This window comes from Tinamus guttatus, unplaced genomic scaffold (genome assembly GCF_059628265.1).
Source record: "Tinamus guttatus ecotype Peru unplaced genomic scaffold, ASM5962826v1 Tinamus_guttatus_pri_ptg000208l, whole genome shotgun sequence".
Classification (NCBI taxonomy): domain Eukaryota; kingdom Metazoa; phylum Chordata; class Aves; order Tinamiformes; family Tinamidae; genus Tinamus; species Tinamus guttatus.
In genome coordinates, this window is record NW_028288742.1 from 10,657,170 (window position 1) to 10,684,571 (window position 27,402).

Here is a 27,402-nt window from a genome sequence, read left to right on the forward strand (position 1 = left end):
TATATATAAAGAGGAAAAGAGCTACACACAAGCAGCTCAGCTGAAAACTGAATAAGGCTTCTGGGCTTTTTCCATAGCACATGTGAGAGAGTCTCCTCCCAAAGCAGACTCCGAGGCTCCTGTTTAGGCTCCTGTTCTGACCGATCCCTGCACGAGCAGGCCCACCTTCACTCTCTGCACAGGGAGCTCAGGGAAATGCCTCTTCCTACACTAGAATTAAATGTAGTGCGTGCCATATCCCATAATTCTGCAATGACAGAGGTGACTTCTCTATCTCTAACATCTATGAATTAGGATTCAGTGTTAAGCCCCATTTTTAATACCTTCAAAAATGATCTAAAGAAACAAAAAAAACAAGTACCTGAACCACATCTACAGGCAAATCAAACAAATAATTTGAAATAATTAGGAAGGTGCAAAGTCGAAAGGTTTGACTGAATCTCTAAGGATCTATCATAAAATTATTTTCATTTACTATTCTAATAGAAAATTTCCTGCACATAATCTCAGCCAAAAAGCTGACATTTGGTGAACTATAGGCACATAGTATTTGATTATTTTTGTCTAGAGGAAGGCAAGAAAAATACAGTGTTTTTGCTTGGCTTTTGTTGTTTCTGCATTGCTGCGGTTTGCCTATTTTGTCCATTCAAAATATAAATACATGATTATCGCTTAGCAACAAGTAAATATATCAACTTATCTATGATGTATGCTTTTTTCCCCATAGAGCTGGGGAATACGTATTTTTTCATATATCTTTGGTTTAAATACTAATAATCACAAATTCTTCCCTTTGCCTTTCACTACTAACCCCACCAGCCTTTGGCACTGCAAGACTGAAGCAGCCTTCGTGCAGAAGGTAAACGCTCTGTTGCAACACCTTTCAGCCCAAGGTATTATTAGGAACACAGGAAAGGAATTAAGGCAGGGCTTCAGACCCCCTCTCATGGTTTATGTGACTGTGCATAAATATCTCCCTGTGCATTACTCTCTTCTTGCCACTTACCTTCACAGAAAGAATGACAGGGCAATCTTTTCAGTGTGATTTTAATGCTAGTGCTTCACCCCCAAAATTCTGTATCAAGGAGTTTCATTTTTCAATACAGCCAACAACTAGAATGATCGGATCTGGGTTTCTCCAAATGTCACGCAAACTGCTACTTACAATCCGAGGTTTGAAGGGGGGCTTGATTTTCCTTTGCTCCAGAAGAACCCAGTCAATTTCCTTGAAAAACGGATGCTGCTTGATCGCATCTTCCCCGTTCTGTGACGCCACGCAGCCAAGCCGCTTGTTGGGGTTTTTTGTCATGAACTGAGGGGAGGGAGGGAGAGGAGGAAAAAGTTACAAAACGTTAATGACAACGGTTGGAAACCACCTTGTTGTTCAACCACCTATTCCTCAGAGACAGCCCTGTGCAGAAGTTCATTCTTCTGTGTGTGCAACAAGGACCCTCTCTGCATTACAGAAGTTCTAGTCAACCTAAAAAATTCAAGGACTCTGACGTGTTATTTTCTGCAGAAAACATTTCCAGATGATTTCCAACACCTCCTAATTTCATCTGGCTGGGAGTACTGCAAGAACAGTTTCCCTTTCAGCATTTCTATGTCCAATTTCGGCCAAAATACTGAGAGTGAGAAAATATTGTCCCCCTATAGACAGCTTAAAAGATGGTCAGGATCTTATTTTATTTCCTCTTTCTATTTTTATTTATTTTATCCTCTATTATTTTATCTCCAAATGCTGTACAACTTTTGCAATGCATTGACATCAAATCATGGCAGCTAAGCATATTAATTATGATTTTCATCCGTTATGTTTTCTTTCTCTTACTAGCAATTGCTATACCTATTTCCTAAAGAATTTCTGCACAGAAACCTTAAGATAGTTAGATCAATTATCCACAGGGGATATTTTGCTATCACTGTAAAGGCATAACATAGATCAGCCAGGCAGCAATTTATGGTCCCTGAAACACGTGCCTCCCCAAAGACAACTCTTTCTGCTTGGGCTTGTGTTCAACACAAGCTCCTTTGCAAGTGGACATATTTTCTAAGGGCAATAGAAACAAAAGTTTTGAGGGGATTACTGTGCTTTGGTGAGGTCTCCTAGAAAACCACAAAATGCATTCCTATGTTCTTCTACTTTCTCCTCCAGGAGTCTGTAGTGACTGGGAGAGAGCAGGCCAGGGAGCAGCAGCCACATGCTGTGGAGGAACAGAGCATGGAAACTGCAGGATCTGCTACTGAACTATATAATCCCGGTATCAAAGAAGCAAAATCTGATCAACAATCTGTCATGCCCTATTTTTGTATAGGCAGAAGCAGGGAAAATACTAGAACATGTCATCCTTAAGAACTAGTATGAAAATGCTGCTAGGCAGTCCACTTCAGTTCTGCACTTCTCAACTTTCATGAAAGTTGGACACGGATAATGGGAGGGAGAACAAGTTTTAAGAATTAATAATTAAAGCAAGCAGACAGAAAGAAAAATTCCAAAGTGGACATTTAGCCCTATAAATTAAATTCTCTGCCACATTTTTTAGCCTTTTCACCTTTTATTTCTCCTTGTGAGGCAGAAGTTGACACAGGTTGCTTATTCCCTTGTTTACTAACAGCTTCTGCGCTGTTGCAACGGTCACTGCACCGACCGTTGCTACCTGTCCTGCGGGGATGAGATGGCTGCCGGTGGGGCCGACAGCCATAGCCGTAACAGCTGCCATTTTATTTTCCTGCATGAATGCAGGGGTTCCCTTACTAAAGGATCCAAATACTTTCACGGGCAGCGCTCCCATGGCCGCACAGGCCAGCAGGTCCAAGTGTTGCTGATGTAGCCCTGCGGCATGGGGCACCAGGCTCCTGAAACTCTGCTTCGCGGCCTAGGAAGAGCGCGCGGCCTCTGCCCACCGGCGGACCCGGGCCACATGGCGCAGGGGGAACACGCGCTGTGGTAGCGGGCACGGCCTCCGTCCGTCACGGGCAACGAAGCCCCGAGCTGGGCACAGCCCGCTTCTCCCTGCAATCCCAGTATCCGACTTTCCTCTATTGTCAGCAGTAAGTATTCCAGTTTCAATGCAGGATTGTTTTCCTAACAAGGCAGGAAGAATTTTAAATAGCAATTCCTGTCAATTCAGAGGAACAGGACTAATAAGATTTGTGGGATTTCATGGGATAAGCCTTGCAATAGTGAGCTGTACAATTATCCCCAGAAGTATTTTCTTAGAAATAATGAGTGAAATGCTTCTTGGGAGAATAAAAACCATTGTTACTCAATACAAGTGAATGTCATGTTATTAAGCTTTCCTTACATGCCATTTGGAGCAGTGCAAAAATACAGTTTCTAAAGAATCAAATCCATATCTCAAAGCACAATGTGAGGAAACAAAGTGTTCCAAAGCTAATTCCTTGCTAGCATTCAGTGGTAAAACACACAGACGCTCGCTCTTTCCTCCCTTTTTCCTGTTCTTCTTGGAATAGGATGTAGGCAAAGGTGAGGTGAAGAGCACAGGTTTCAGACTCGTTTCACACCCTAGCTGTATAGGCAGCAGGTTACTAATTGCAAGGGAATTCTTTCTTTATATGATGTAATCTGGCACAGCTCCATTCATTTCTATATAATTTATGCTATGCAAGGCATCTTGCCCAATGAGGCATCTCTTCTTAGAGTACAAATCTATTCAATGGATGCAGCTCTTTTTTTAAGGTTTAAGATGGCATTAAGGAATGAATCCAGCTAGAAAGTGTTAAAAATGGACTAAGCTAGAATATAAATAGCATACTATTATCAAAAAATAGAGCTAGGGAAAACAATCTCATGAAAATCAAATTAAATGTTTACATTAACGTCAGGCTTAAAAGAAACTAGCGTTCAATGCCCTTTTACTCACATTCACAAAAATAGCATTTAGACACGCAGCCCAATTCTGTGTCTGCATCTGTGTGGCTAAGGACAGGTATAACATCAGTAGTTAGACCTCCCACAACTTGCCACCACTGAGGCACACGGGGCAGCTATTAAATCTTTTTCTCCACTTCCTCTGTGAAATAGTTAGCTTTTCCCAGTCCATGCCATGCCTCTGCCACTACACATTTTATCAGGGGTTATCAGCTAACTTTTCCCCTCCAAGCAACGTTTCCATCATTCAGAACAATAGATAGCTCAGCTAATCTAGATTCCCAGAAAGAAGTCTGTGCATGGGAAGTCAAAGGAAGAGATCATGTAGAGACTGAAACCAAAATGCCATACAGAAAATCTCTGGAATTTTAGTGAAGTTTAGATGTAAAAGGTGCCCAGTGAGCCACATGAGTAAAATAATTGCTGCTGCGGTGGCAAACATTTCTATCTGTCACTCATCCTATTTAAAGCCACCAACGAGGGCAGAACCAGTTACCCTGGAGGATGGCTGCTTATGAAGTCGTTACGTGAAGGAAGTAGAGCGAGCGGCAGCTTTCAGCGGTGTAGGCTTTCAGAAGAGCTCGATCACGGGGGAAAAAGGCTAGGAGGATGGTCCTTTCCATAAGCGGATTAGCTGAGCACACTGACACTGTTTCTTTAATGCTTCCCCCCGCTCGCAGTGGCTGAAGTGTCCCAGTGATAGCGCGGCTCTGCCGCTTGGGTTTTCCCTGAAACATGAGTCTGCGGCGCGCAGCTTTGTGCAGCGCGCAACTGCCTGGAATACAAACATCTTGTTCCTTTCCCACAAGCAGCGTAATTTATCCCAGGCCCCATTCTCCTCACGGTGGCTCTCTGAACTGAGCTTGAACTCCCAGCGGTGGCTGTTCTCAACGACTTTAGGCAAATTCAATTTTGATCAAAAAGAACAAACAACAACATCAACAGCAAAATGAAAAACAGGAGGAGGAGGAAGAGGCAAACAAGCAATTGAAGACTCACGGCTTTTAAAATGCTGACGGCTTCTTTACTGAGCCAGACAGGATACAAGACGTCGTCGTGAAGGATGGATTCAAAGAGATCGTCTTCGTTGTCAGCCTCGAAGGGGGGCTGCCCAGCCATCATTTCGTACATGAGAACGCCCAGAGCCCACCAGTCCACTGACGGGCCGTATTCCAACTCCTGGAGGATCTGGTGGAGAACAGGAGATCGAGCAACTCAGAAAACACTCTCAGCTGCCCGTTTACTCTTTTAACATGAACACAGCCCGTCTCCTGCTAACTAAACGTCCCCTGCTAACAGAGCTCAGTGCTCACATGTAGTTCTCAAAAGCACTGAGTTTACCAGTCCCTTGAGTAAAAGAGCATATTCACAAGCAAGAGCTGTATATCATTCCCAACTGTTTATAACATGCCATGCTATAAGAGGAAAAAATTCCCTATACAAAACAGATTGGTGGAAAATGTGAAATGTGAAAAACTCGTCGTCCCTTCTTGAGCAAAACAAACCACATCAGTTTGTACTGCTGCCCAGAGATCATCACAGAGATTTATACTTGTCCTTCAGGTAGGACTGAAGAAGCCAAATGCATCTTTGCTGAAATCCTATTTACAGCATTAAAACACTGCATGTTACAGGGCTGTAGAATTTACTTTAATTGCCTTTGCTTTCAGAAAAAAAAATGGCTGTAACCTTTCATGTGGCAAAAGATCAACCTTGCAGTGAACACCTTTAGTGGGGAGTAGTCGTGTAGCATGACGGATTATTATTGTATTACCTTGGGTTCCACAACTATCGCTGCACAAGGAGCAAGGTTCATTCTTGGCTCCTCTCCCCTGAAAAGCAGCTTGCAGTTTGGCTGCAGTGTTTCAGCATGACATGGGACTGGGGATAAAAGAGTTGGCGACTGTAGAAGGTGAAGCTGAATGGTGTAAATGATCTGGGATGGCAACCACCACCTGGACCTCTTACACAGCATTAGTATGACTGGCAGAATCCGCATGGGGAAGTGTGTTTCTTCAGGACTATTTTGGGGGATCACAATTGTGCTGTATATATAAAACCAAATGCAGTCTTAACATAAAAGCAGAAATGAGTTTTACTTTTGAATCCAGATGCTTGGATCCCAAGTAGATTCTTAGGTGAGTAGATATTGAACTTTACAGAAATTATTAACAGAAATTATTAATAGAAATTAATACTCTTAAAATCTGGACTTTTCCACTGTTCCAGGTATTTTTTGGAACTCTGATTTTGGAAAAGAAAAGTAAATTGAAAGAAACAAGCACGATGCAAATAGAGGCAAGAGATAAGGTTGCTGCAACTAAAATAACAAAAGGGAAGCTTAAGTTACTGACTCCATGAAAAAGTTCCTGGAACCTTACAAGTGCTTGATTTTCAGTAATAATTTTTAAAGGAGTCATCAGTTTTTTAAAGGAATCATCAAAGGACTCAACTCTCAGACAGGATCAGAAAACAATCCTACAAAAATAAAATCATCACATTTGCCTTTTTTTTTTTTTTATTGCCAGAGGTCTTCTCAAAGTCTATAAAACACTCATTCATGGCTACTATGAGTTTCAAGATGATTCACACCTCAGCCCTTCTGCTACTGAGCTTGACAAATGCTAGCAATGTGAATTTCATACCTATCATCTCTAGCAAATAATAAACCAACATTTTTTACTCACTGCAAGTTTCTGGTTGATGAAACACAAGCCAGTGAAACTTTGCACTGAATATTTGGCAAAAAGATTAATAACAAAACTCAACAGATAAAGTCTGTCCAGAAAACAGTCTAACAAGATGATGTTGACTCATCAAAATTAAGGATATGTAAAAAACCAACACAAATATGTGCCAATTCTTTTCTTCATCCAGAAAACTGCTTTAAATCAACATGCATGTTGCCAAGTGATATGCAACTTCCATATGAAAAGCTCCTGTTTTTCTATGTAGGAGTCTGCATTTTCTACTCATCCATATGAATGACAATACCACAAAAATAGTATCTTCTACTCACAAGTACTTTAAAGAAAGGACACAAGGATATTCCCACAAAGATCTAATGCAAAATGGTACCAAATTATGCTTCCTAGCATCAGAATATCACCTTTTAGGTCTCACTAAAAAATAAAAAAACTTTCGTATCTATTAAAGATCACTGTTGGTAGTACATCTAGCACTTTAGCAGCTATTAAGCGCTTTCAGAGGGATGCTGCGTCAGAAATAAGAATATGCAGAAGCATACTGCTAGGCTCAGGGAAGAGATAACAGAAAAATCGTATGTGGTCACTCCTACTCGCACTGAATGTTGTTTGCACCATCCAAAGCAACAGATTTCTGCAAGATTACATAGGAATGTATAATCTAATTTCATTTACTTGTAAAAAAGGTCTAAAACAACATGTTGTATTCCTAGTGCAGTGTGAAAAGTACCTCTGGAGCTATGTAGTCAGGCGTGCCACAGAAGGTTGTGGTTGTCACTCCGTTCAGAATCCCTTCCTTGCACATTCCAAAGTCAGCCAGCTTGCAGTGCCCTTCAGCATCCAGAAGAATATTGTCCAGTTTCAGGTCCCTGTAATAAAAAGGTCTCAAATTAAATCACCTTTCCAGTTTTAAACATGTGCTCCTACATTTGTTCACAAATTATACAGAAAATGGTAACTAGGTGGTTTCACAGGCACCATTTTTGCAGTCCTCCTTTCCATGTGTGCCTGAAAAGCTGGCTGTATTCACCAAGCAGGCCTAGTTAGAGCCAACAAGGAAGCAGGCAATGACAAGCACTTTGCAAGACCTGGCCTTTATTCTTTCCTTAGCAACATGATTAGCACAGTTGCTTTTAACACAACACCAGAAACGTATGGAAAAGCTTCAGCCTCTTTCACTTGCTGCATATCTCAAATTTTGTATATGTGAATATGATGAAGCCACTCTTTGTTTTTTGCATTAGTACAGAGTACCAAATTATTGATTACATAGGTTGAATTAATAGTTACTTTTTAACTTGGATTATTTTGGATTGGATTCCTGAAGTTTACTCATAATGCAAAATTCTGATTGCAGTGAGAGGGCTGAAGGACAATACTCCCATCTTTGCAAGTATAATTATTTTCCTCAGTTCAAAAGCGGCTGGGAAATACTCTCAGAGGAGTATTTTGCATTCATTGTTAAACAACACAGCTTAGCAGCTGTCTCTGATCACCCTCTACAAATGCGTTCCTGAGAAAATACACAATTCTTCAGTTATTAAATTGGGTGAGGTCAAAAACAGGTTGAGAAAGGGATATCCACCTTTCCTGTCTTGCCCTCTGCACATTCTCTAAATATACCACTGATGGTTATCTCACCAGCCGACACAATGGATGTTTGGTACCGTTTAATTTACCTGCCACTTGCCTTAGACTAAGCTAAGAAAGGTTCTGGAAAGTGCATGAAGTAACCTCTCAGTTGCAGTAAAAATAAATAAAAAATCACACACATTCAAAGAAGAAGTAATAATGTTTAATGATAAAAAAACAAAACAGACTGATCAATAGAAATATTGCATGGCTTATTTTATTTTTATACTTCTGTGCAGGCTCCCAAGTGCCTCTGTAGCGTATACCTGAACACCTAAGGAGGTGAGAGCCAAAAGCACAACCTATGTCCTTTCCGGACTCCAAGTGTGGATACTTGCTTGGAACTTAGCTCCTAGCACTCTTAGAGAAGCTTCCATAGATGGAATCAATCAGAAGTAGCCTTGCAGAGAAGCTCTAGGTCTGACTGAGTAATAAAATCCCATGCCAGCCGCTGTGATCAAATCTTCCCCAAAGGCTTACAGAAAGACACAGGTTTTGTTGCAAAAGTCCTTAATGCCAGGCCAGCAAATGCCACCTGAGTGAGGAGTGAGAAGCCTTCATCTTACCCTAAGGATACGTTTTGGAGAAGTGCCTCCCTGCCAACACCCAGTCTGTAGAATCAAGGTCAGCGTAGCACAGTGGAAGCTGTCAGACACATGAAATGATTTAACGGCCCTGCAAAAGTTGCATTATGTTGGAATTTCCCTGGACATGTCCAGGGCAACAGTATGCTTGGATTTCCCTGGACACGTTCATTTTCTTCCCTGGTTTTACCTGGGAGCATTATTTTTTTATTTTGACCTATGTTGAAGACTTTCAGACGTGCCGGCTGACGACCTGAATCTAGCATGCATTTCTCACAGGGCAGCATAAAAATCCAATATTTCTGGGATGCACTGGGCTTACTACTCAGATGCTGCATAATCATTGCACATCTGGGCAGCAAATCAGACATTTCTGGGAAGCACTGGATGACTTATTGTGCATGTAGAAATCAATTGTGCAGTATACACATTACAAAGAAACTTGTGCATGTGCAAGAAGCCTGTCATAGTCCAGCAAAGCCAGATTTACCTCACTTACAGTAAATCTACTGGCTCCCACAGATACAAGTCTTATCAAATATGGGTTATGTGGCTGAAATCCATACCAGTCACAGAAATGTTCCTTGCAACTGATATGCCCTACGCCAGACCTTCCCATCTCCAGATCAGTTACACTGCTCCTGCAGGTCCTCAGTTGATTACCCACATTAAGGTCCCTTGGGGGCAGACTACATATTTTAACACTCTTTAAAGTCATCCTTTTTTACCAGCTCCTACACACAACCCCTATCTGACTGGATACAACATAAACCCCTATATCTAACCATTTAACCAAAGAATCATCTCTGCACATGTCAGGAGAGGGATTTACAGGATGACAGCTATCACACAGCTATCTGTGCATCACAGAAGTCAAATAAACAAAGTGAAACTCCTAGCTCCAAAAATCATGCCCCAAATTTCTCCCCCAGTGAATCATAATTGTTACAATCAAAAGACATGTTTTAAGACAAGTCTATGACTTCATCAAGACTGTATGAGAACATTTGGTGCTTGTAGATAGGGAAAGAAATCTGTGTTTGTAGCTTCATCTTTTAACCTTCTAAATCCAGCATTATACGTTCCTAAATGGAAGAATACAAGTTGAATTTGAAAAAGTCAAGATGTTTAGATAAATCAATGAAAGCATAATTAGGTTTGATGTAATCTGGGAACCACTTCCAGCTGGGATCACAGCAGAGTATTAGGAAGAAGATCATAAAATGACTAATTATGACAGGAACAAATGAAATTCAAAAAGCTGATAAGAAAACTGGATCCACTTGAAAGTAGAAGCTGATTTCAGAGCCATATTAACGCTGTCATCCCAGAAACAGGACTTTCCAGTGACAGGTGACACCCTGGAGCTGTTGGGATCGATAGTTGTTTAAATTTTGTTTAATGTCACCATGTGCTTGGAATGGAATGGAAAGCAGGTATAGGTGGGAACATCAGAATTCCCTAAACTGGGGGAATCTCGACTATAATACTGCTCTAACACTGAGCCACTCCAGAGCGCAGAAGGATGCAATATTCACTGTCATCCTTACTGGCTCAAAGACTCACATAACCAACAGAAAATCTGAATAAAAAATTAATCGGACGAGAAAAAGAGAATTGCACAAATAAAACTGAGACTCTAAATATTAAATTCTGACTGCCTGAAAAGACCAACAGTGAAATTTCAAGCATACCTGTAAAAAGGATGAGTCAGTTTTAAGGTTCTTATCATTTAAAAAATTATAAGGCTACTTGGCAGAACAAAACCATCTGGCACCCTGTCATCAAGCCAATACAAAGCAGCAAAGTCTATAAGCCTCTTCAAAATGCTATTCCAGGCACTGAGGACATCAGCTTAATTACTCATGCATTAATGGAATTTAATACCAGTAGATTCTTATTGGCACAAATACAAAGTGCACCAGAGTTGAAGTCAGAAGAAATCTGGGAGAGAATAAAGCAACAGCAGCATGACTCCCATCCAAGAACAGATGGGAGGTGAAAAAGTAAGCTGAGAGCCTGCCAAAATGCCAAATTCATAGCTAGCCCACAAGAGTATCATAGCCCACTGTGCACACTGAAAACGATTCAAAATCTATTCTGTTAATTTATATTTTTTTTAATCTGGAAACTGAATGTATGCAACTTTGGAAAAATAAATTTAAGTGACTAAATAAATGTGAGAAAATGGGTAGCATGTGCCCTTTAATCTCTCATAGAAACAAAGAAACGAAACATTTGGGTACAGATGAGCAAATAAATGTAAAAGTAACAGAAAAGAATCGTCAAGGAATCATATCTCCCTAGAACTGCTCTAAGAAGTAGCCAACTCCCCTATCATGTCAGATAGCACAGTAAATAGCTATCAGTTGCTGGAATGTAAATGAATTGGCTGGACAGAATGATTCACTCGGCCTTTTTCTTGGTTCCTGGTATTAGCGCCAGCTGTCTGCCTCTAAATCAGAGCTCACCAAACGATACCGTGTCAGATAGCTCAGTGACAAAGGTCTATTAAATTCTTCTTTTTCACATTTTGCATTCTCTTTGTAGGACCTAGGAAAAGTTATCTGTGTCTGACAAAGCGAGTTCCTGCAGCTTGGGTAATTACATACAACTGCAAACTGCCTGAGCACTCAAGCTAGGAAAATGCCCAGATTACTTGAGTGCAATAATGTTAGATTAAGCTATTTCTCTCTTTGGTTTGTTTGCCAAGATAATCTGCACAGTCAGCTGAGTTGACTCAAGCGGTTAGTTACATAAAATATATATTTTAACTTCTCTTCCTTTCAGAAAGTGTGAAACAGAAATTTAAGTTTTGGCTTCTATTTCTGGATGCTTGCCAGCATCACAAGCACCTCAGAAGCTGGAGTGACTGGCAGGATGTCAAGAAAGAATCAGGATTATCGTAAAGCTGGTGCAAGTCGGAACAGAAGAGCAGGGTGGCTGCAAGTAACCTGCAAGAAAACTTCCATAATGCTCATTCATTCCTCCACAGGCCAGCGTCATGAGACACTGACAGCTTCCAGTTCCCATAAATGCTGAATCGCTTAGGTCTGCGCAGGATCGGATTGCCAAAGCCTGATTTCAAACAGTGGCCAGGTAGACATGGCCATGTGTGTCACGTGTCATTTAGATAACATAGATAGTTTTCCTGTTGAAGGCAATTTACGATGGGTTTCAACCAATAAAATCAGAAAGTCTGCTAAATGTTGCTATTGGTAGTCATTGAATCAGATAAACATTAGTGGATCTGAACAGATCCACATTTGAACCACAAGGTCAAGCAGCTAAGAAACAGGATCACATACTGGTTTAAGCGATTGCTTGACAATGAAATATCCCCACAGCATCTGTTTCTACTCTAACTGCCAAATGGGCCACAAAAGCAGGAAGCATATACATTTCAGAGTGTAGGCCAGCTAGAAAGGATAATTTTTGTCTACAAACCACTGTATTGGAAGCAAGGATATTTGTAGGATGACAATTCAGTAAAAGAATGTACCTTGCTGAACATATATAGGACATCTGAGAGGAAAGCTCTGGAAGCCACATATGCAGATCTGTCCTTTTTGTTTTTTATGACTTTTGACAACATTAAACCCATTGAATAGCGCATTTGAAATCATTTTGCTGGTGCCTTTGTTCTGCTGCATGGGAAAATCCCATCTCCACTGCATGTCCTGAGTGGGCTTGTCACAAAAGAAACTGCAGAAGGTAAGAGAAAAAATTCCCCATAACAAGACACGGAGAACCCATCAAAACCACTTTCCAGGTATGAATGACTGTTGTTGAAATTCATAACTGAAGGCAATATCCTCATTATATCAATTAATTTCATTTAGCAAGCTGAAACTATTTTTCTATTTTAATTAAGGTAAAACTTCTACGTTCCTAGAATTACATAGATTATGGGCTAGATATATCAGGAGTGCCCTTCATTAGTGGATTCTTCTGTTGCGTTAAATATTTTATTCAAAAGACACCAGCAAGGCTTTTTTTTTCAATCCTGATACAAATGAGAGATAAATTTGTTATTAATGGGAAATGCTGAATTTTAATGTAACTATTGCTACACTTCCTGTCAGTGCATGTTTACTTTCTAAACCCCATGCATTCACTTTCCCTGTCTAGCAAGATGTCCATCCCCAGGTCATCTGCAAAGAGGCTATGCACTATGAAGGGTGTCACAGGAAGGAGGAGGGAAGTAGCATGTGGAAGTTTGCTGCCTACCTTACAAGAAAATCAGAGCGAGTCATACACATAAATGCCATTGGTGGCTCTGTAAACACTAGTCATTAAGAGGCAAAGTAACTTCAGCAAGCTAGTGACTTTTCTGGTAGCATAAAAATATTTTATATACAATAATTTCCATATACGGCTTTCTAATGGCTTTGACCATAACTTTATTACAATTGTCGGTAGCAGCTTAAGATATTACAAGTGCATGATTTGCTTATCTTATTATGCTGAGTTTCCTTCAAGTAATGTGCTGACAAATAAATACATAGCACTCAACAGCTTTCCTTTGTGTTGCTTTTCCTTTCTTATTATTTCCACGTTTTTATTTGTGAGCATAAGTGAACTTTCTGGAAGTTTAAATATGCATTACATAAAACATTCCCCAAAACTGACTAAGCACCAGGGGAGTGGTCTCCGTCTCCTTTTCAAGAGTTGCCTTTTGTACTTACATCACGCTGCTTTTTAAACCCAGTCCTTCCATGACCCCTACCTGGGAAAGCAGTAATTTTTCTGTGAGCCTAAGGCCAGAAGGGGATATAGAGTTACAACAGTGCCTGTGTCTTAGCTTGTACGTGGAGCCCTGATTTAGACAGGTTTTGTACTGAATTCCAGTGGCAATTCTGTCTTCACATGGCCGGCAAGCCTGGCGTTTTTGCACCAACTAGAGAACTATGTTAAACAGAGCTAGCTTCATATCAAGCTTATGGTATATGACAGCCTGTCCCATAAACTTAGAGTTAACCTCACTAGAAAATAAATCTGTCACTTTGTAAGGTTCCTTGAGATTTAATAAAACATTTGCTTCAGACTTCTCAAAGGTTTTTGCAAAAGTAGGATGCAAACAGCTGCAAGTCTGTTGCCCAGAACAGTGTCCTGATCTTAAAACAATGTGCCGACACTGTCGCCAATGTCCAGCGTTGGCACTGCCAAGAACAGTGTCCAGCTCTTAGCTGAGGTGGACATTGCTGGTCTTTCGGGTCTCCTACCTCACATGCGAGTGCTTGGTATTAAGGCTACTGATGTTTTTTTTTTTCCTCTCCATCTCCAGTTTGGTTCAATTCACCTTTTCTATTTTTTTTTTTAATTTCCTAACCACCCAGCTCTTCGGCTGTGAATGACAGGCTGCAGTCCGTGCCATTCCTGTTTCAAGCTCCCCGACAAAGCCCAAACCTCAAGGCACTGCTAAGTCTGGCCCGGGGCAACCCCTGTCCCTCGGTGACTCCTCAGTGATCCCGCTGCAGACAACGGAGCTCCCTGGGTTTAGCCGAGGACACGCTCAAGCCGGGGTGCTTTACTCTCTGAGGTTCCGTGCTTTGTGTTCTTATTTTTTTGTATCTCAAATAACATAAGCATTAGATTGCATATTAGAACAATAGGTTAGGTGGAGCGCAAACTAAAAGTGCCTACTATGTACATTTATAATCCTTTTAAGCCAAACAATTCTAAATCATTATTTGATAAAGCCACTTGATGAAAGATAGTGAAAGGATGGCGTGAAGCTAGAAAAGCTTGTCACATCAAGTTTAGAAAGCTTAGCAACTTTATCAACAGGCATACTAATGAACTTTTTACATTCGATCAGCTCAAACATTTGCCTTCTGAAAACAACAGCAATGGTTTTTTGGGTGCTCTTAGTAGGCAAGATGCCAAAGTCACCATCATTTCAACACCAATGCAATACAAATTATGCAAACAGGCAGAAAATAAAACAGGACTTGGGTTTCAAGCATACAAGTTCTGTGATAACTGAAAATAATGACATTCTTTCCTTGCTCTGCTCTGCTTCCTTCATAGAAAGTTTTTTTTACATAAAATAGAAGAACACATGCCCAAGAAATGCATGTCTATCCACATGGCATCTTAAAAAGTTTGTCTTATTTGAGTATCTCAGGAATGAAGCCTTATAACTCATGCAGCCCATCACAAATAGCAGGAAAGACAGAATAAAAAGATGCCATGCAATCAATCCAACTCCATCCCGGTTTTAAATTTACCTTCCACATGAAAGCAAGCAGACTTATTAAACATTTTGCTCTGTTCTGATGATAATTTTCTTCTAGACATTTTTTCAGGATTTTGGCCCAGATTCATCTCACCAAACATTAGGTTTTGGATGAGGGTACCACAGTGTGTCCCAGGTTCTCTCCATGCCCATCTAGAAGACAGGAATCTCCCACTAGATGGTGCACAGAATGTGCAAGAGCTCCCTAGAGATGCCCAGTTTTCTCCATCAGTTGCAAACGCACCCTAGGACAATTAGGCTCCTGACTCAGGAGCTTTAGTTATATTCTAAATTTAAGTGAGATGAATTTGAACTGCTACATATTTTCTGTATAGCTTCTTCTCTGCTTCATGTGTCTTACTAGCAATTTATCAGGTTCTCATTCACATTAGTGGTGAAATTTCCATTTTTGTAGGAAGTAGCCAAGCAAAAGCAGATTTTAAAAAGGGTTCTACATTTATCTGGCATGTTACATACACTGGAATTGCCACACACACACAAAACTTGCTAGGTTTTAAAGTTATGCCCTGTAACAGTTCTTAATTTTTCTCACATTTCTCATATTGCAGTCTCCTGACTGCAAAATCTGCCAGCATCCAGAAGAGTATGCATATCCATTGAAAAGCCAGACATTTAATTGCCCTACTTGGAAATACAAAATAAAGGGCTCCAAAGCACTATTATTCTACATTGTTTCAGGCACATAGAAAAAGCATTCTAAAAAATGGAAACAACAGAAGAAAAGCTGCTACTGTAATCAGCCATGATTGAAGGCATTTCCTGCATTTTGCTATCAAACCTGTTGTTTTTTCCATTACATACTAAGTGAACTTTACTTAGGTCAGGACACCAGAGAAAAACAGGATCAGAATATCTTTAACTAGCTAAAGTTGACTACTTCAGTCTCTCTCTTTGAGAGGTTTAGTTCTGGATCTCATCCCAGACCTCCAATTTTCTTCCTTAAATCACAGATGTATAAAATAAATCTTTCTGAATTTGTGATTTAGATGGTTTTCTTCAACAGTGTTTAGAGTGTTAGGCTTAAAATTACCTTAGCCTAAAGGTCAACATTGCATAACAATACCATTGTTATTTTAGTATGATATAAGCACACTAGTGTAGACAGGTTTTCACTCATAGTCATGATACAGGGCCAAAAACTTCCCTCCACTGCAAACCTATCACTTCTATAATGCTGCCTAAGACTGAAAGTTTTTAAATGACTGTTAAAAACAAGGTCAAAGCTGCAACATCTCAGATTAATTTAATGCACTCCATAAATCCTGTTGCCACCCTAAGTGCAGACACACAGTATATTGCAGCTATATAGCATCCCTGTGCTATGCTCTAGCAGAATTTTATTCTAGAGTAACCCCCCACCTTTTTCCCCAAGTTTCAGCTGACATTCATTTACTAACTAACATAACACAGATTTTGATTCCTTCCTAGCCAGTGACCAGTTCCAAATATATCACTGACTCAGGGAAGAAGGGAAAAGCCACTTGGTTTTCCCTGCAGGGACTCGGGCACCCCTGTGCTTTGGTCACATTCTGCTACGGATTAACGTCATAGCCGTGTCCTGGCAAGACTGAAAGCCAACTCATGCAACCATCACACGACCAGGACGTTCCCTACCTACAGAACAGAGGTGCGTAAGGTAGAGGCTACGTAGTGCAGCTGATACCCAAAGCTTGCCTTAAGCCCTATCCTCCCTCTTTCTTTTTAAAGGTGACAAAGCTTTAGAAATGTTTCTCTGTTTAATTCAGATGAGGTTGTCCATACAAAAACAAAACAAAACACCACAAGATGCTAATTAGGCTTATATAAATTCCCATTTTCCAGCTAAAAACCTTCTGTGCTGCTCAGGGCACCAGACCTTCAATGTACTCAGAGGAGAACACACAGTGAAGACAAAGAACTCCTACAATATTATAATCTGCTTGTAAATGGTAACACAAATTGTTTGCTTCCTTAATAATGCTTATTATGCTGGGGGCTGAGTTTTATAAAAGTTGAATCGGTCTGCATTTTCTCTCTCTCTCTCTTTTTTTTTTTTTTTTTTGTTAGAGTAAGCTCAAAACTTTCTATGGACATTTTTTGGTGACTCCAACACAGGGCATAGAATAAATTAGCCAAACACAGGTAATGAGAAGCACGTCCTGAGTAAGCCATTAAGGGGGCACCATGAACTGGCATTTAGTGTCTCTTCTGCAATAGCCAAGGCCCTTCACAACTTAGCAGTACACAGACAGCATAACAGAAAAGGGTTGCTGAAGGTTTTTGCAGACAGTGTTCCCTTTTATAAAAAGAAACAAATGTATCAGAATTCTTTTCCCTGTGCTCCCAAGGGTGTCCTTAGCAAGGAACAAATACAGATCCTAGAAGTAAGCAAGCTCCTGTTAAAGCTCCATATCATGTTTCCATGGAGAAGAATGCTTTTTCAGTCAATAAGTAAATAATTAATTAAATAAATAAATCTGTAATGAACCTTGTACAGATACTCATTTTTCCATCCTCGCTTTGGACTCAGTTCAACCTCTTGGGTCCTTTTGGGTCTTTTTATGGAGAGCCTTTCCAAAGAGAAGAACATGTAATATGTAGAACACAAAACAGATTAAATAATTTATACAGCATAAATAAAATGATGTAACGCAGCAAGAATGCTGTCCCAACAAAATGTTTGCTTATATGGACTCACCAGAAGAAATATTTTAATAATTTTTGCTTCTATTCTGATTTCAGTAACATAGTTCACATGCCTAATGCCTTTCTAGACAATCATGTGATCTGAACCAGGGAAGGGTGTTCAGGCTCTTAATTCAGAAATTTTTCCAGCCGTGCTGAATGTAAGAAGGATCAAAACATCACCATTCAACAGAAGTTCAACTGTTTTCTGCAGAAATTCTTGCAGAATACAAAATTCTGTAAGATAAACAGTATTTCTATTAGATGATTACTATAGTAGAGGGATTCTGGCAAAATTAAGAAGAAACTTTATTATTTATCTGTTATACAAGAAAATGCCTGAAAGAATATGTGTTGTATCTCCCTTTTATACTGAGCTATACACAAAATAAGACTCTAATGCTGCTTCCAGACAGAGGCCACAGAGGCCTGTGCTTAGCACGGGCAGGCCCAACTCCAGGCCCCACTGTTACCTGTAGTTAAAATGGGTTACGCTATGAAGCAGCTATAGTTTACAAAACAAACTTCTAAAACTACAGTTGAGTTAGAGAAATCAAACGACGCTTCTCTGAAAGACTCTTTCAGAAACGTTTCTTCTTGTGCAGGAAGCTCCGGTTGCAGTGGTGTTTTGGATGGGGGCCCTGCAGGCCCTTGGCCTCCTCCAGAAAACAAGCGTGATGGGACCTGCCCGGGTTTGCCGCGCCCCCCGCTGGTAGCACCAGCATTTCGAGGGTGCTCGTACAAACGCCCCACCGTTTTTAATTCATGGGAACGCAATGGAAAGGCGACACACATGGGTGTTGAGCGAAAAATAACATGCTAAGACTTAGGAAGTTTGCAGGTCATTCACTTCCACCAACACAGGGGTTAGGAAGTGCTATAGCAACTTCCCTTCGCTGGGAAAGACAGAGAGGCTACAAGGAGCCTAACAGCCCAGGAACAGCCCTTTTTTTCCCCCCGAGTGGAGGAGGAAAAAAAAAAAAAAAAAAAAAAAGAGTAAATTCTGAGTGTACATCTTGGGAGGCTAAAGGACCATCTTCATCTGGAACATTTGCTACTTGCTGGGTAGTCCATGCTTGTAAATACTGGCCTCAGCAAGACCACAGGGTAAACAAAATGAGCTGTTCCTGAACAATTTCCTCAAAATGAATAAAATGAAAGCCTTTCAAAACTTCAAAAATTTTTTAAAACTTCTGTGCCTAGCCTGTAGCATTATACTTCAGAGCTCTGCTAACCAGACTCTACAGTCTCAAGATCAGAAATTATCCTATAAAACTTCCAGATAGTTACGTGGGCAACACTAGTAAGAAACATAATTACACAGTTTATAGAAGAACTATTTTACATAAAATTTCATTAAATTACAATGCTCAATAAGGTCTCTTTGCAGTCTTCTGACAGCCTTAAACTGAATACACTGAGTACATTTTAATTCCACAGTAAAACCGCTTTGCTCAGCTCATGTCAGAAAGTTCTTACTGTAAATAAGAATCGCGATTTTTAAAAGACCAGTCTCTCATATACCAGACAGCAGCTTCTATACCTTCACGTCAATTTGTAATCATGTTTATCCTATACTTCCTATATTTCATATCCTATTTCGTTTCCTATATCTATATTTCATTACGTATTATCACACCCTGCACTCCAAATTTAAATGCATAAATGAATCTCTGAGAAAAATAATTAAAACACATTAAAAACAAAATAGGAGAGAAGTGGCAAAGTTGCACTCTATTACAAAGATATATATATATATATGATATTAAACTCAGCACTGCCCACCCCTGAAACAAATGGGAATACGAGTTTACAGTCTCTGAAGCAACTTTGTAGTACTGCATTCAAAGTTGACCACATAATAAATGATATACTAAGGGGTCTGCAGTATGATTCTGAGACCATTGATAGAAAACCAGAGCCTTTCTCCTGCTGTGAGCGCACATGTACTGCTGGGTCTTGCAGAGGCTGACAAAAGATCCCCTCATTTTTCCTTAGTGAAATTTCAGAGGTTGAAGGTAGAATCAGCCTAAAGAACAGTGCTGCTGAAAGGGATTCTCTCACCCTGACTCTCTCAAGTATTTAAAGGTTCTTGTATAAATGAGTATCAGGGTCTCCTTAGGATATTAATGTAGCATAATAAATTGGATTGGCCCCTTTAGAGTTATTACGCATTTTCAGCTAATGAACTTCCACACATTTGGTACACCTTTTTATGTCCTCATCATACAGTACCATAAATGCTTGCTGTCCTCCTCCTGGTGGTTGAGTTTAGGTAAATATGTACTCAGGCAGTTCCTTAAGTGCATATTATTTTTGTTCTACAAGTACTCCTTTAGAGCTGTTTCAGATTTATTGATGTTTGGAATCTTTTAAATATCCATTACCCACTTAATTGACCGTAGCAATTCCATCTGACTCATTATTTATGTTTGTTAGCCTATATTTAGGCATTATTTTTTAATGGGTGTTAATAGACATAGGATCTCCCTTGGAAACCATGTAATAAATCAAGTAAAAACCTGCTGAGTGCTATAATGTTTATTTGTTTCTACTTAATTTTATCCTTAATATTCCACACTTTGAACACGTGGAGTTCCTCAGTTTAGGTTATGAGTGGCCTAGCTTTCTTCGATTTTTTTTTTTTTTTTTTTAAGGACAGTATTTCTGTATTACATAGGCTGCAGGTATGTTCCAGAGTTGCTCTTTCAGTTTTATACCAAGGTGCATCTGTAGCGGCCACTGTGTAAGCCCGTTCCTATCTGCCAAAGCCTCCCCTTCCTCTCCCTCCCGGTTTATCCCTATCGCTTCCCTGGGAGCGACACCGAAGCTGGAGGCTCTGCCCTGCAGCACCAGGGACATCCAGGCCACGGGCACTTCTTGGGGCCATGAAACTTCTGCTCTCAGAGGCTGCTCCTGCCCAGGCAGTATAAGATCCCTAGGAGCCGGTGCAGGTTGGGACCAAGTGTGAATTAAAGCTGTGACATCAGTTCAGTATCACTAAAGACAACCTATTTCTGGCAGCTGCTTACTTGGCCTTGGTGAAACACTGCAGTGGTGGACAGGGTGGACATTAGTCCTGAATACAAGAGAGTAGCTAATTCTTAGTGTTCTGTCCCTGCTGCCTCTCACCTTTCCGTCCATTGCCAGCTCAGCCAGGGGCACCTGCCCCCCTCTGCTCCACTGCCCCATCCCAGAGGAAAGGTGGGAGAGCAGCTGCCCGACCTGAGGTGCATCCCACCTAGTCCTTGCTGTGCTTATGCTGGGGGTCGTAAAGCTTTTGATGCGCTCTCAAAAACATTGCGTTTCTTACTTTTCCCAAGCAGTATCATTTCTCTCCCCCCCTCCCTTTTTTTTTTTTTTTAAAAAAAAAAAAAAACACCTGAGTAAGAGTTGTCAACTCTACTCTTAAAGTTTTCAAAAGTTTAAATGGGAACTCTGTTAAATTTGCTTTCAGGCTGCTTAAATACGTTTTTTTCCGTAGTCTTTTGCAATGATAAACAATATATGCTATGTGCTTTCTCAAAAGTAATAACAACAATAATAATGCACTTCAAAATAAACAGATTTTTGATGTGAAAAGCCATGCCAGGGGCCTCAAATCACAGAGGACATAGCACACTTCCCAGATATGAATAGCCTCGTGCAATCACACTCAGCCTATGAGTGCAGGAGCGACCTGCACGCAGAAGTGTTTGCTGGGGCACCAAGTGACAGGCGTTTTATAACGAGCAGGGAGAAAGGGGAGAGCAAAGGGGGAAGAAAAGAGAACAAATGCAAACCCAGAGCCCAAAGTAGCCAGGTTCTGTGCAGAAGATGGGAGAAGTGGTATCCGAGTGCCTTCAGCAGCATCGTGGCATCCAAATTTTGTTTACAAATTTGTTTACTATTTTTAACGTCAGTATTTTAAAAACAGTAAATACAGAGCTGCTTGCATGTTTGATCTAACATTCTGCGCTCCTCTCCAGCTTCTCTGCTGCATCTCGAGAGCTTGGCAAACCTTTGTGAAACGCCTCTCACCTTAAAGCCGCGGCTCCTGCACCCTTTGCTGTCTGACTGCGAAACGCTGGCAGATGCCACCCCATAGCGAGCGAAGGGGCAAAGCCTCACCCTCAACGTGACCCGGTACCAACACCGCCGCAGCTGGGTTATAGAAATATTTTCCATTGTTTGGAGACAAACATGACAGAAGGGCACAGCAAAATTCAGTCCTAGCTTTTGTCCGTTCACAGCAAACTATATTTAGGAAACACTTCCAGAGTTTTACATCGATGCAAAACAAAACATATTCTTCTTTCTTCCTCTAGCAAGTTGTTTGAAGACCATGACTTTGTTTGGAAGTGCTGTGCATGTTTCTGTAGAAACAAAGCTACAGCTCAGCATTGTAAGAAAACTACAGGAACTTTCTTGTTTCAGTGAATTTCTGTATTAAGTGTGCTGCAATTCTAGTGCATTTTTATTTTGCATATGCTTCTCAGTTTAAATCTTCCTACCAAGTGCAGAGAGATAACACACATTTTTCCTGTTATAAAAGCGCACACATCAATCGCCCTGAAAATCACTGACATCCACCCAGAAACAAATATAAACACGTTTTGTAGCGTTTAGCCGCTGTTATCTGCGAAGAAGCGCTGCCGCCGTTCCCGCGGCGCGCACCGGAACATGGCTGCCCTCGCAGGAATGTAAACTTGGCATTAACCCTGGCAGATCCCCGCTCCCGGCCCTCTCTCCTTTGACGTTACCTATGCTGTTATCAGGAGGTAAAGGTCAGAGCTTTGTTTACACAACACAGCATTATTAAACAAGAAAACCTTGCACCAAACAAACACGAGCCCAGAAAACAACGCTGACCTCGCTGCTGGGAACTCCCCCTGGAAGCAGCTTGCGGCTCCCCAAAGGAGGGCAACGTTGCCTCTCGGTTCCCGTAAGTTCCAGCTGCCCACGAGGGCTCCCCTGCACACCCAACGCCCCCGCACACCAGCTAAGGGCTTTCCTGTGTCCCCAGACCAGCAGAAATTCAGCAAGGAGGCTGCTATTGGCAAGACCACACGGTTCACATCCTATTCCCACAGCCTTTACTCATCCCTCCACAGCTGGAAATCTTGTCACAGGCTCTCGCAGGCAGCGGCTCGGAGCACAATGCAGGAGCCGGGCAGATGGCAGGGCGGCCTCCCTCGCTCGGGCTGCCAGGAGCCTGGGAACCAGCCCTCCTTCCTGCTTCTCATCTCCCGCCCGGCCCGCTGCCTCTTCCTGCGGGAGCACATCCTGCGCATTCATGTGCCTCGAGCCACCGCGGCAAAGGGGGCACAAGGCCGCCAAATAAAACCCCCTCAGAGCCTGTGCTCTGCTTTGGACACAGGACACTGTGGAGCAGAGCATGAATGTGTCCCCGGGGCACATGCCCGATGCCGGCAGCGGTCCCTGCGCCGGGGGGGCTCCGACACCCCCGCAGCACCACCGGTCACTCCTTGCTTCCTGCTTTAACCACAGGGGATGGACCAGCTCGTTGCTCACCTGAGCCAACGCAAACTGCAGCAGCAGATTCCTGCAGCAGGCAACTTATGTGGGGAAAGGGTAGAGTCCAGGATATCCCTGTGCTTCAGTCTGAGTGTGCTACGTAAGGGTGCAAGGTCTTTCTTACTCTCCTGCACGGGACAGAGTTCAAAAAAACACTTCAACCCTTCATGGTTTAGATTTGCAGTAAGGTGATCTTTACATACTAAAAGGAAAATTAAACCAATGTGCTCCCTGTCTAAGTACCTCTGAGTTTTAGCTCTGTATTTCAAAAAGTCAAAAGGGGTGGGTGGGGGGGAGACAGGACTGGAATGTGTTTCAATCGTTTTATTTTGTTGCTGCCATTCAGAAATAACCCAGTGAGGTAACTGGGGAGAATGATGACTTTTAACATGCTAACCACTGACCATGCAACGTTTTCATCGGTGTAAATATAACTCCTTATTACTCTGCCACGGGTGCACTGAATCATACACCACTGAAGTCAGACTTTCTAAATATTCTGTATCTCACAGAAAAACATGCTAATGAAAGCGCTTTTAATTTTATGCAGTTGTTCTTTCTGAAACACTGCTGCGGTTTGCCCTGAGACATGGGACTGCTCGCAAAGCCCATCGGCCAAGGAAGTACCCAACTAGCATTCCAAGAGCGTACTTGTGCAGGAGAAAAGCCTGGAGGTTCTCAAGGACCCACATCAGCACATTTGTATTCACATTCTCCTCAGCTCTGCGTTAATAAATCCTTCGTCACAGGCTGTGCACTAATTACAAAGTGCACCAGCCTCGGGAACCTGCAGTAAGCTACAGACCCGAGCGTTGCTTCATGTCACCGACAGCCCCTCTGTGACTGGGCGCTGCACAACTCGAAGGCTCCATCTGCTACACAGACATTAGATTCTCAACCAGAAGAATGAGCCGAGGCGAGGCAGATGACATGAATTTGCCAGTTATTTTTTATGCTGATTTTGCATTTCAGCGAGAGCACCCTGTATAATTACTTGAACGGTGCTGAAAGACGGCAGAGATCAGTGCAACATGTAACTGTTGGCTCCTCAAGTCTTCCCTGGAACAAGCTGCTCAAATGCTTGTTCTTTAAATCAAATACTAACTAGGGGCACAGGCATTAATGAAGTGGTACCCTATTCTAATGCTGATGTCCTCAGCTAGGGAAACAAGAAATCTTTCTATGTGTTTAAGGCCAGAATGAGCTACTTGTGTTCACCTTGTTTGAACTCCCACGCTGAGAGCCAGAGCCACACACACACCCCCACAAATTCCTGTATCCAGCCCAACAATTCCAGGTAAAATGAGAACATGCCACATGGACATATAGCTGTGTAATGCACACAGAGGTCTAAAAAGTCAGTTTAGGAGCAATGCATTGCACTTATGCTTTCTTAACATCCAGTTTGGTGCATCCCTAAGTGAAAAGATGTATTAAGCTGTTGATGGCTGACTTCAAGTATGTCACGGATAGGTGACAGCAAACACAGTCTACAACCTTTCATCACTGAGTTCAAAGTCCAGTTCAACTCACAGGCAGAATGAGATTCACAGTCTAGCCCTTCATTCCTGAAACTTGCTTACATTTTTTCATAGCTGTGCAATTGCATAACACAAACAATAATAGCTGCCAAAAACAGTGATAGAAATAGCTATAGTGTCTGATTGACTCTCCTTGTATTATCAGGCACTAGTTTGACATTTGCCTGACTGATTGAATACCAGATGACAGAGAAAGTGGCAGGGTTTATACAGACATTTCTATTAGTTCTTGAAGTGTTTTTGACACAACAGTAACCTATGATCCTTAAAAATTCCATAGTGTAAATTATCCTCAAGTTTTCTACATCAAGTGGAATGAATTTAGTAACAGCAGGTTCTTTATTTATAAAAGAGATGAACTTGAATCTTTATTTCCCGTGTAAGCTCTATTATGCAGAAAGGTGCACAATTCCAGTGAGCACACACTCACTGATAATAGGACAAGCCTGGGAGCTGCTGTTGTGCCAGCTGCAAAGCCATGAACCTAAAGAATAATTTCCACTGCCAAACAGGGAACTAGCTTTCCCTTTGAACTTCGGGGGAAATGAGGATAAACTAGTTATTAAGAGATGATGGTTCAGTATCATCATAGCACTTTCTAAAATCTAACCAACAAGCCAAAGCACTAGATACAGCTACTTATTTACTTCCAAAAGTATAGCTATGTTTAGCTCCAAACAAATACTTCCACATGCATGGCTGAAAAAAGCTCAGAAGGCATAGCAGTTATTTTGAAACCTGCATTTCCATCAAACATGTTCGTTTATTTATATATTTCCACTTTCCTTGAAGTATTGCCCACACAAGCGGCATTTCCCACTTTCAAGAATAACCATTAATTTCACACCGCAGTGTTATTTCTAGAGATATAATTACATGGAAGACAGGTATTCTTTATTAAAAATATAAAGGTAGGCTAGGTAGTTATGACTGGTAGCAATTCAGGAGCATAGGCTTTCTTTTCTTTTCCTTTCCTTTCCTTGTTTGGCAGTTAATAGAAGCTTCTGGTTACGTACAGGAGTGACCTGATCCCAATGCATTTTGAATGCTGCAACAAATGATGCAGAGAGGTGCTGACTCGTCCGACTGAAACTGCTCCATGCAAGACAACTGCAATATGTATTCTCCTAAGTCTTGGCATGCTCTGAATGGAGACATATTCTTATGATTAATTTTTTGTCAGATAATCCCTATTTCTTTTTTTCTCTTTGTATTGCTTAGAGCAACTGAGATATACATTGTTATGTATTATGCAGAGGACTCGAGAGTCCTCAGAGAGGAAAAGAGGCTATTCTTATGGATCACAACCATGTGCAGATCCACAAGCCTGTGCCAAAGCTGAATAAGACCAGATATACTCCTAGTACTTTTTTCTTTCTTTTCCATTTCATCCTACAATCCATGTTATTTCTCCCCTTTTGCCTTGGGCGATGATGCACCTAATGCAACATGCCACTAACAAACTGGCCATGTCAGCAGAGCCTCTGAATCAAAAGCTGAATGTATCCTGCAGACTTTAAATTACAAAGCACTGTTCCACCATAATGATATTTCTCTTGGGATCCAACCACCTCCAGGACAATAAAAAGTCAAAGACAGAACGCATGCGCACGGAGTGATTCAGTCCAGCTTGGGGCCAACACACCGCAGAAGCTGCACATAAAGCAAGGCAAAAGGGAGGAAGAGAAGGGAAAGAGAGGCAAAAAAAGGGAATGTGTGTGAAAGGATGGGAGGTGGAAGAGAAAAGCGATGCCTATCACCTGCATCCAGCAGGAAGAAGGTAATTTTACCAATGTGGATTTTTCTGTGCGACTGGTTCACTGCAGCCATTAAATTGACTGTTAATTACAATGTGGGTAAATACCACCTTTAAGAAAGGGAAATTATCTCCACATTTTTATGGAAACAAATCCTCAAATTCTTTAACTTTGTAAAGCACCAAACTTGTCTGCTCCTTTATTGTGGATTCCTTATGAATTTCTGAAATTGTCACTTTCCACTATCTAAAACTATAAATATATTTGCTTCGAAAATAAGTGCAGAGAAGAAGAAAGAAATATTACCATGGCAAAGTTTAGAAATATAGTTGAATCTTCAGCATTGAAAACAAACTTAAAGGTATAGAAAAAAGTCAAACCTAGGGTGCATCAAACGTGGAACCACATACCAATAGAAGGTGGAGACGAAGAGCTACAGCTGGCAAAAGAAGTTTTCTAAAGAAAAATGGATTTTTGACTGAAAGAAAATTTTCAAAGACCTCGGTTGCTTAGAGGACACAACCTCCTGCTGTTTGTGATGTCTCTGGAAAGGAGACTTATTCTGTGAGAACTTTCACTCAGAATTCCTGTTGGTGGGAAAGACAACAACTTTTGTTGCTGTCTAGTACCGGCTACTAAAAATTATGCAGTTAAAATTAGCTTCTTTCATTTCTAATGCTCTGAGGAGCAGCATTAAAAGTGATTCCATATGTTCGATAAATTCCATATCCTCTCTTGATGCTACTGCTAAGAAATCTAAGACTGCCTGCTCACCCCAAAAACCAAAACTGATAACCACAAAGAGGACATGAACACCAAGTCTCAATTAAACCCGTAGTAGACAGGGG

General features: G+C 41.2%; 1 protein-coding gene across 1 annotated transcript in view; it reads right to left on the minus strand.

Moving 5' to 3' along the window:
• PRKCE (protein kinase C epsilon) overlaps positions 1-27,402 on the minus strand; it is a 267,657-nt gene that overhangs the window by 19,474 nt on the left and 220,781 nt on the right. The window contains exons 12-14 of the mRNA XM_088524275.1: positions 7,328-7,466; positions 4,892-5,080; positions 1,166-1,312 (exon numbers count right to left, since the gene is read on the minus strand). Coding sequence (XP_088380401.1) covers positions 1,166-1,312; positions 4,892-5,080; positions 7,328-7,466 — 475 coding nt within the window. The remainder of the gene's footprint in view (positions 1-1,165; positions 1,313-4,891; positions 5,081-7,327; positions 7,467-27,402) is intronic.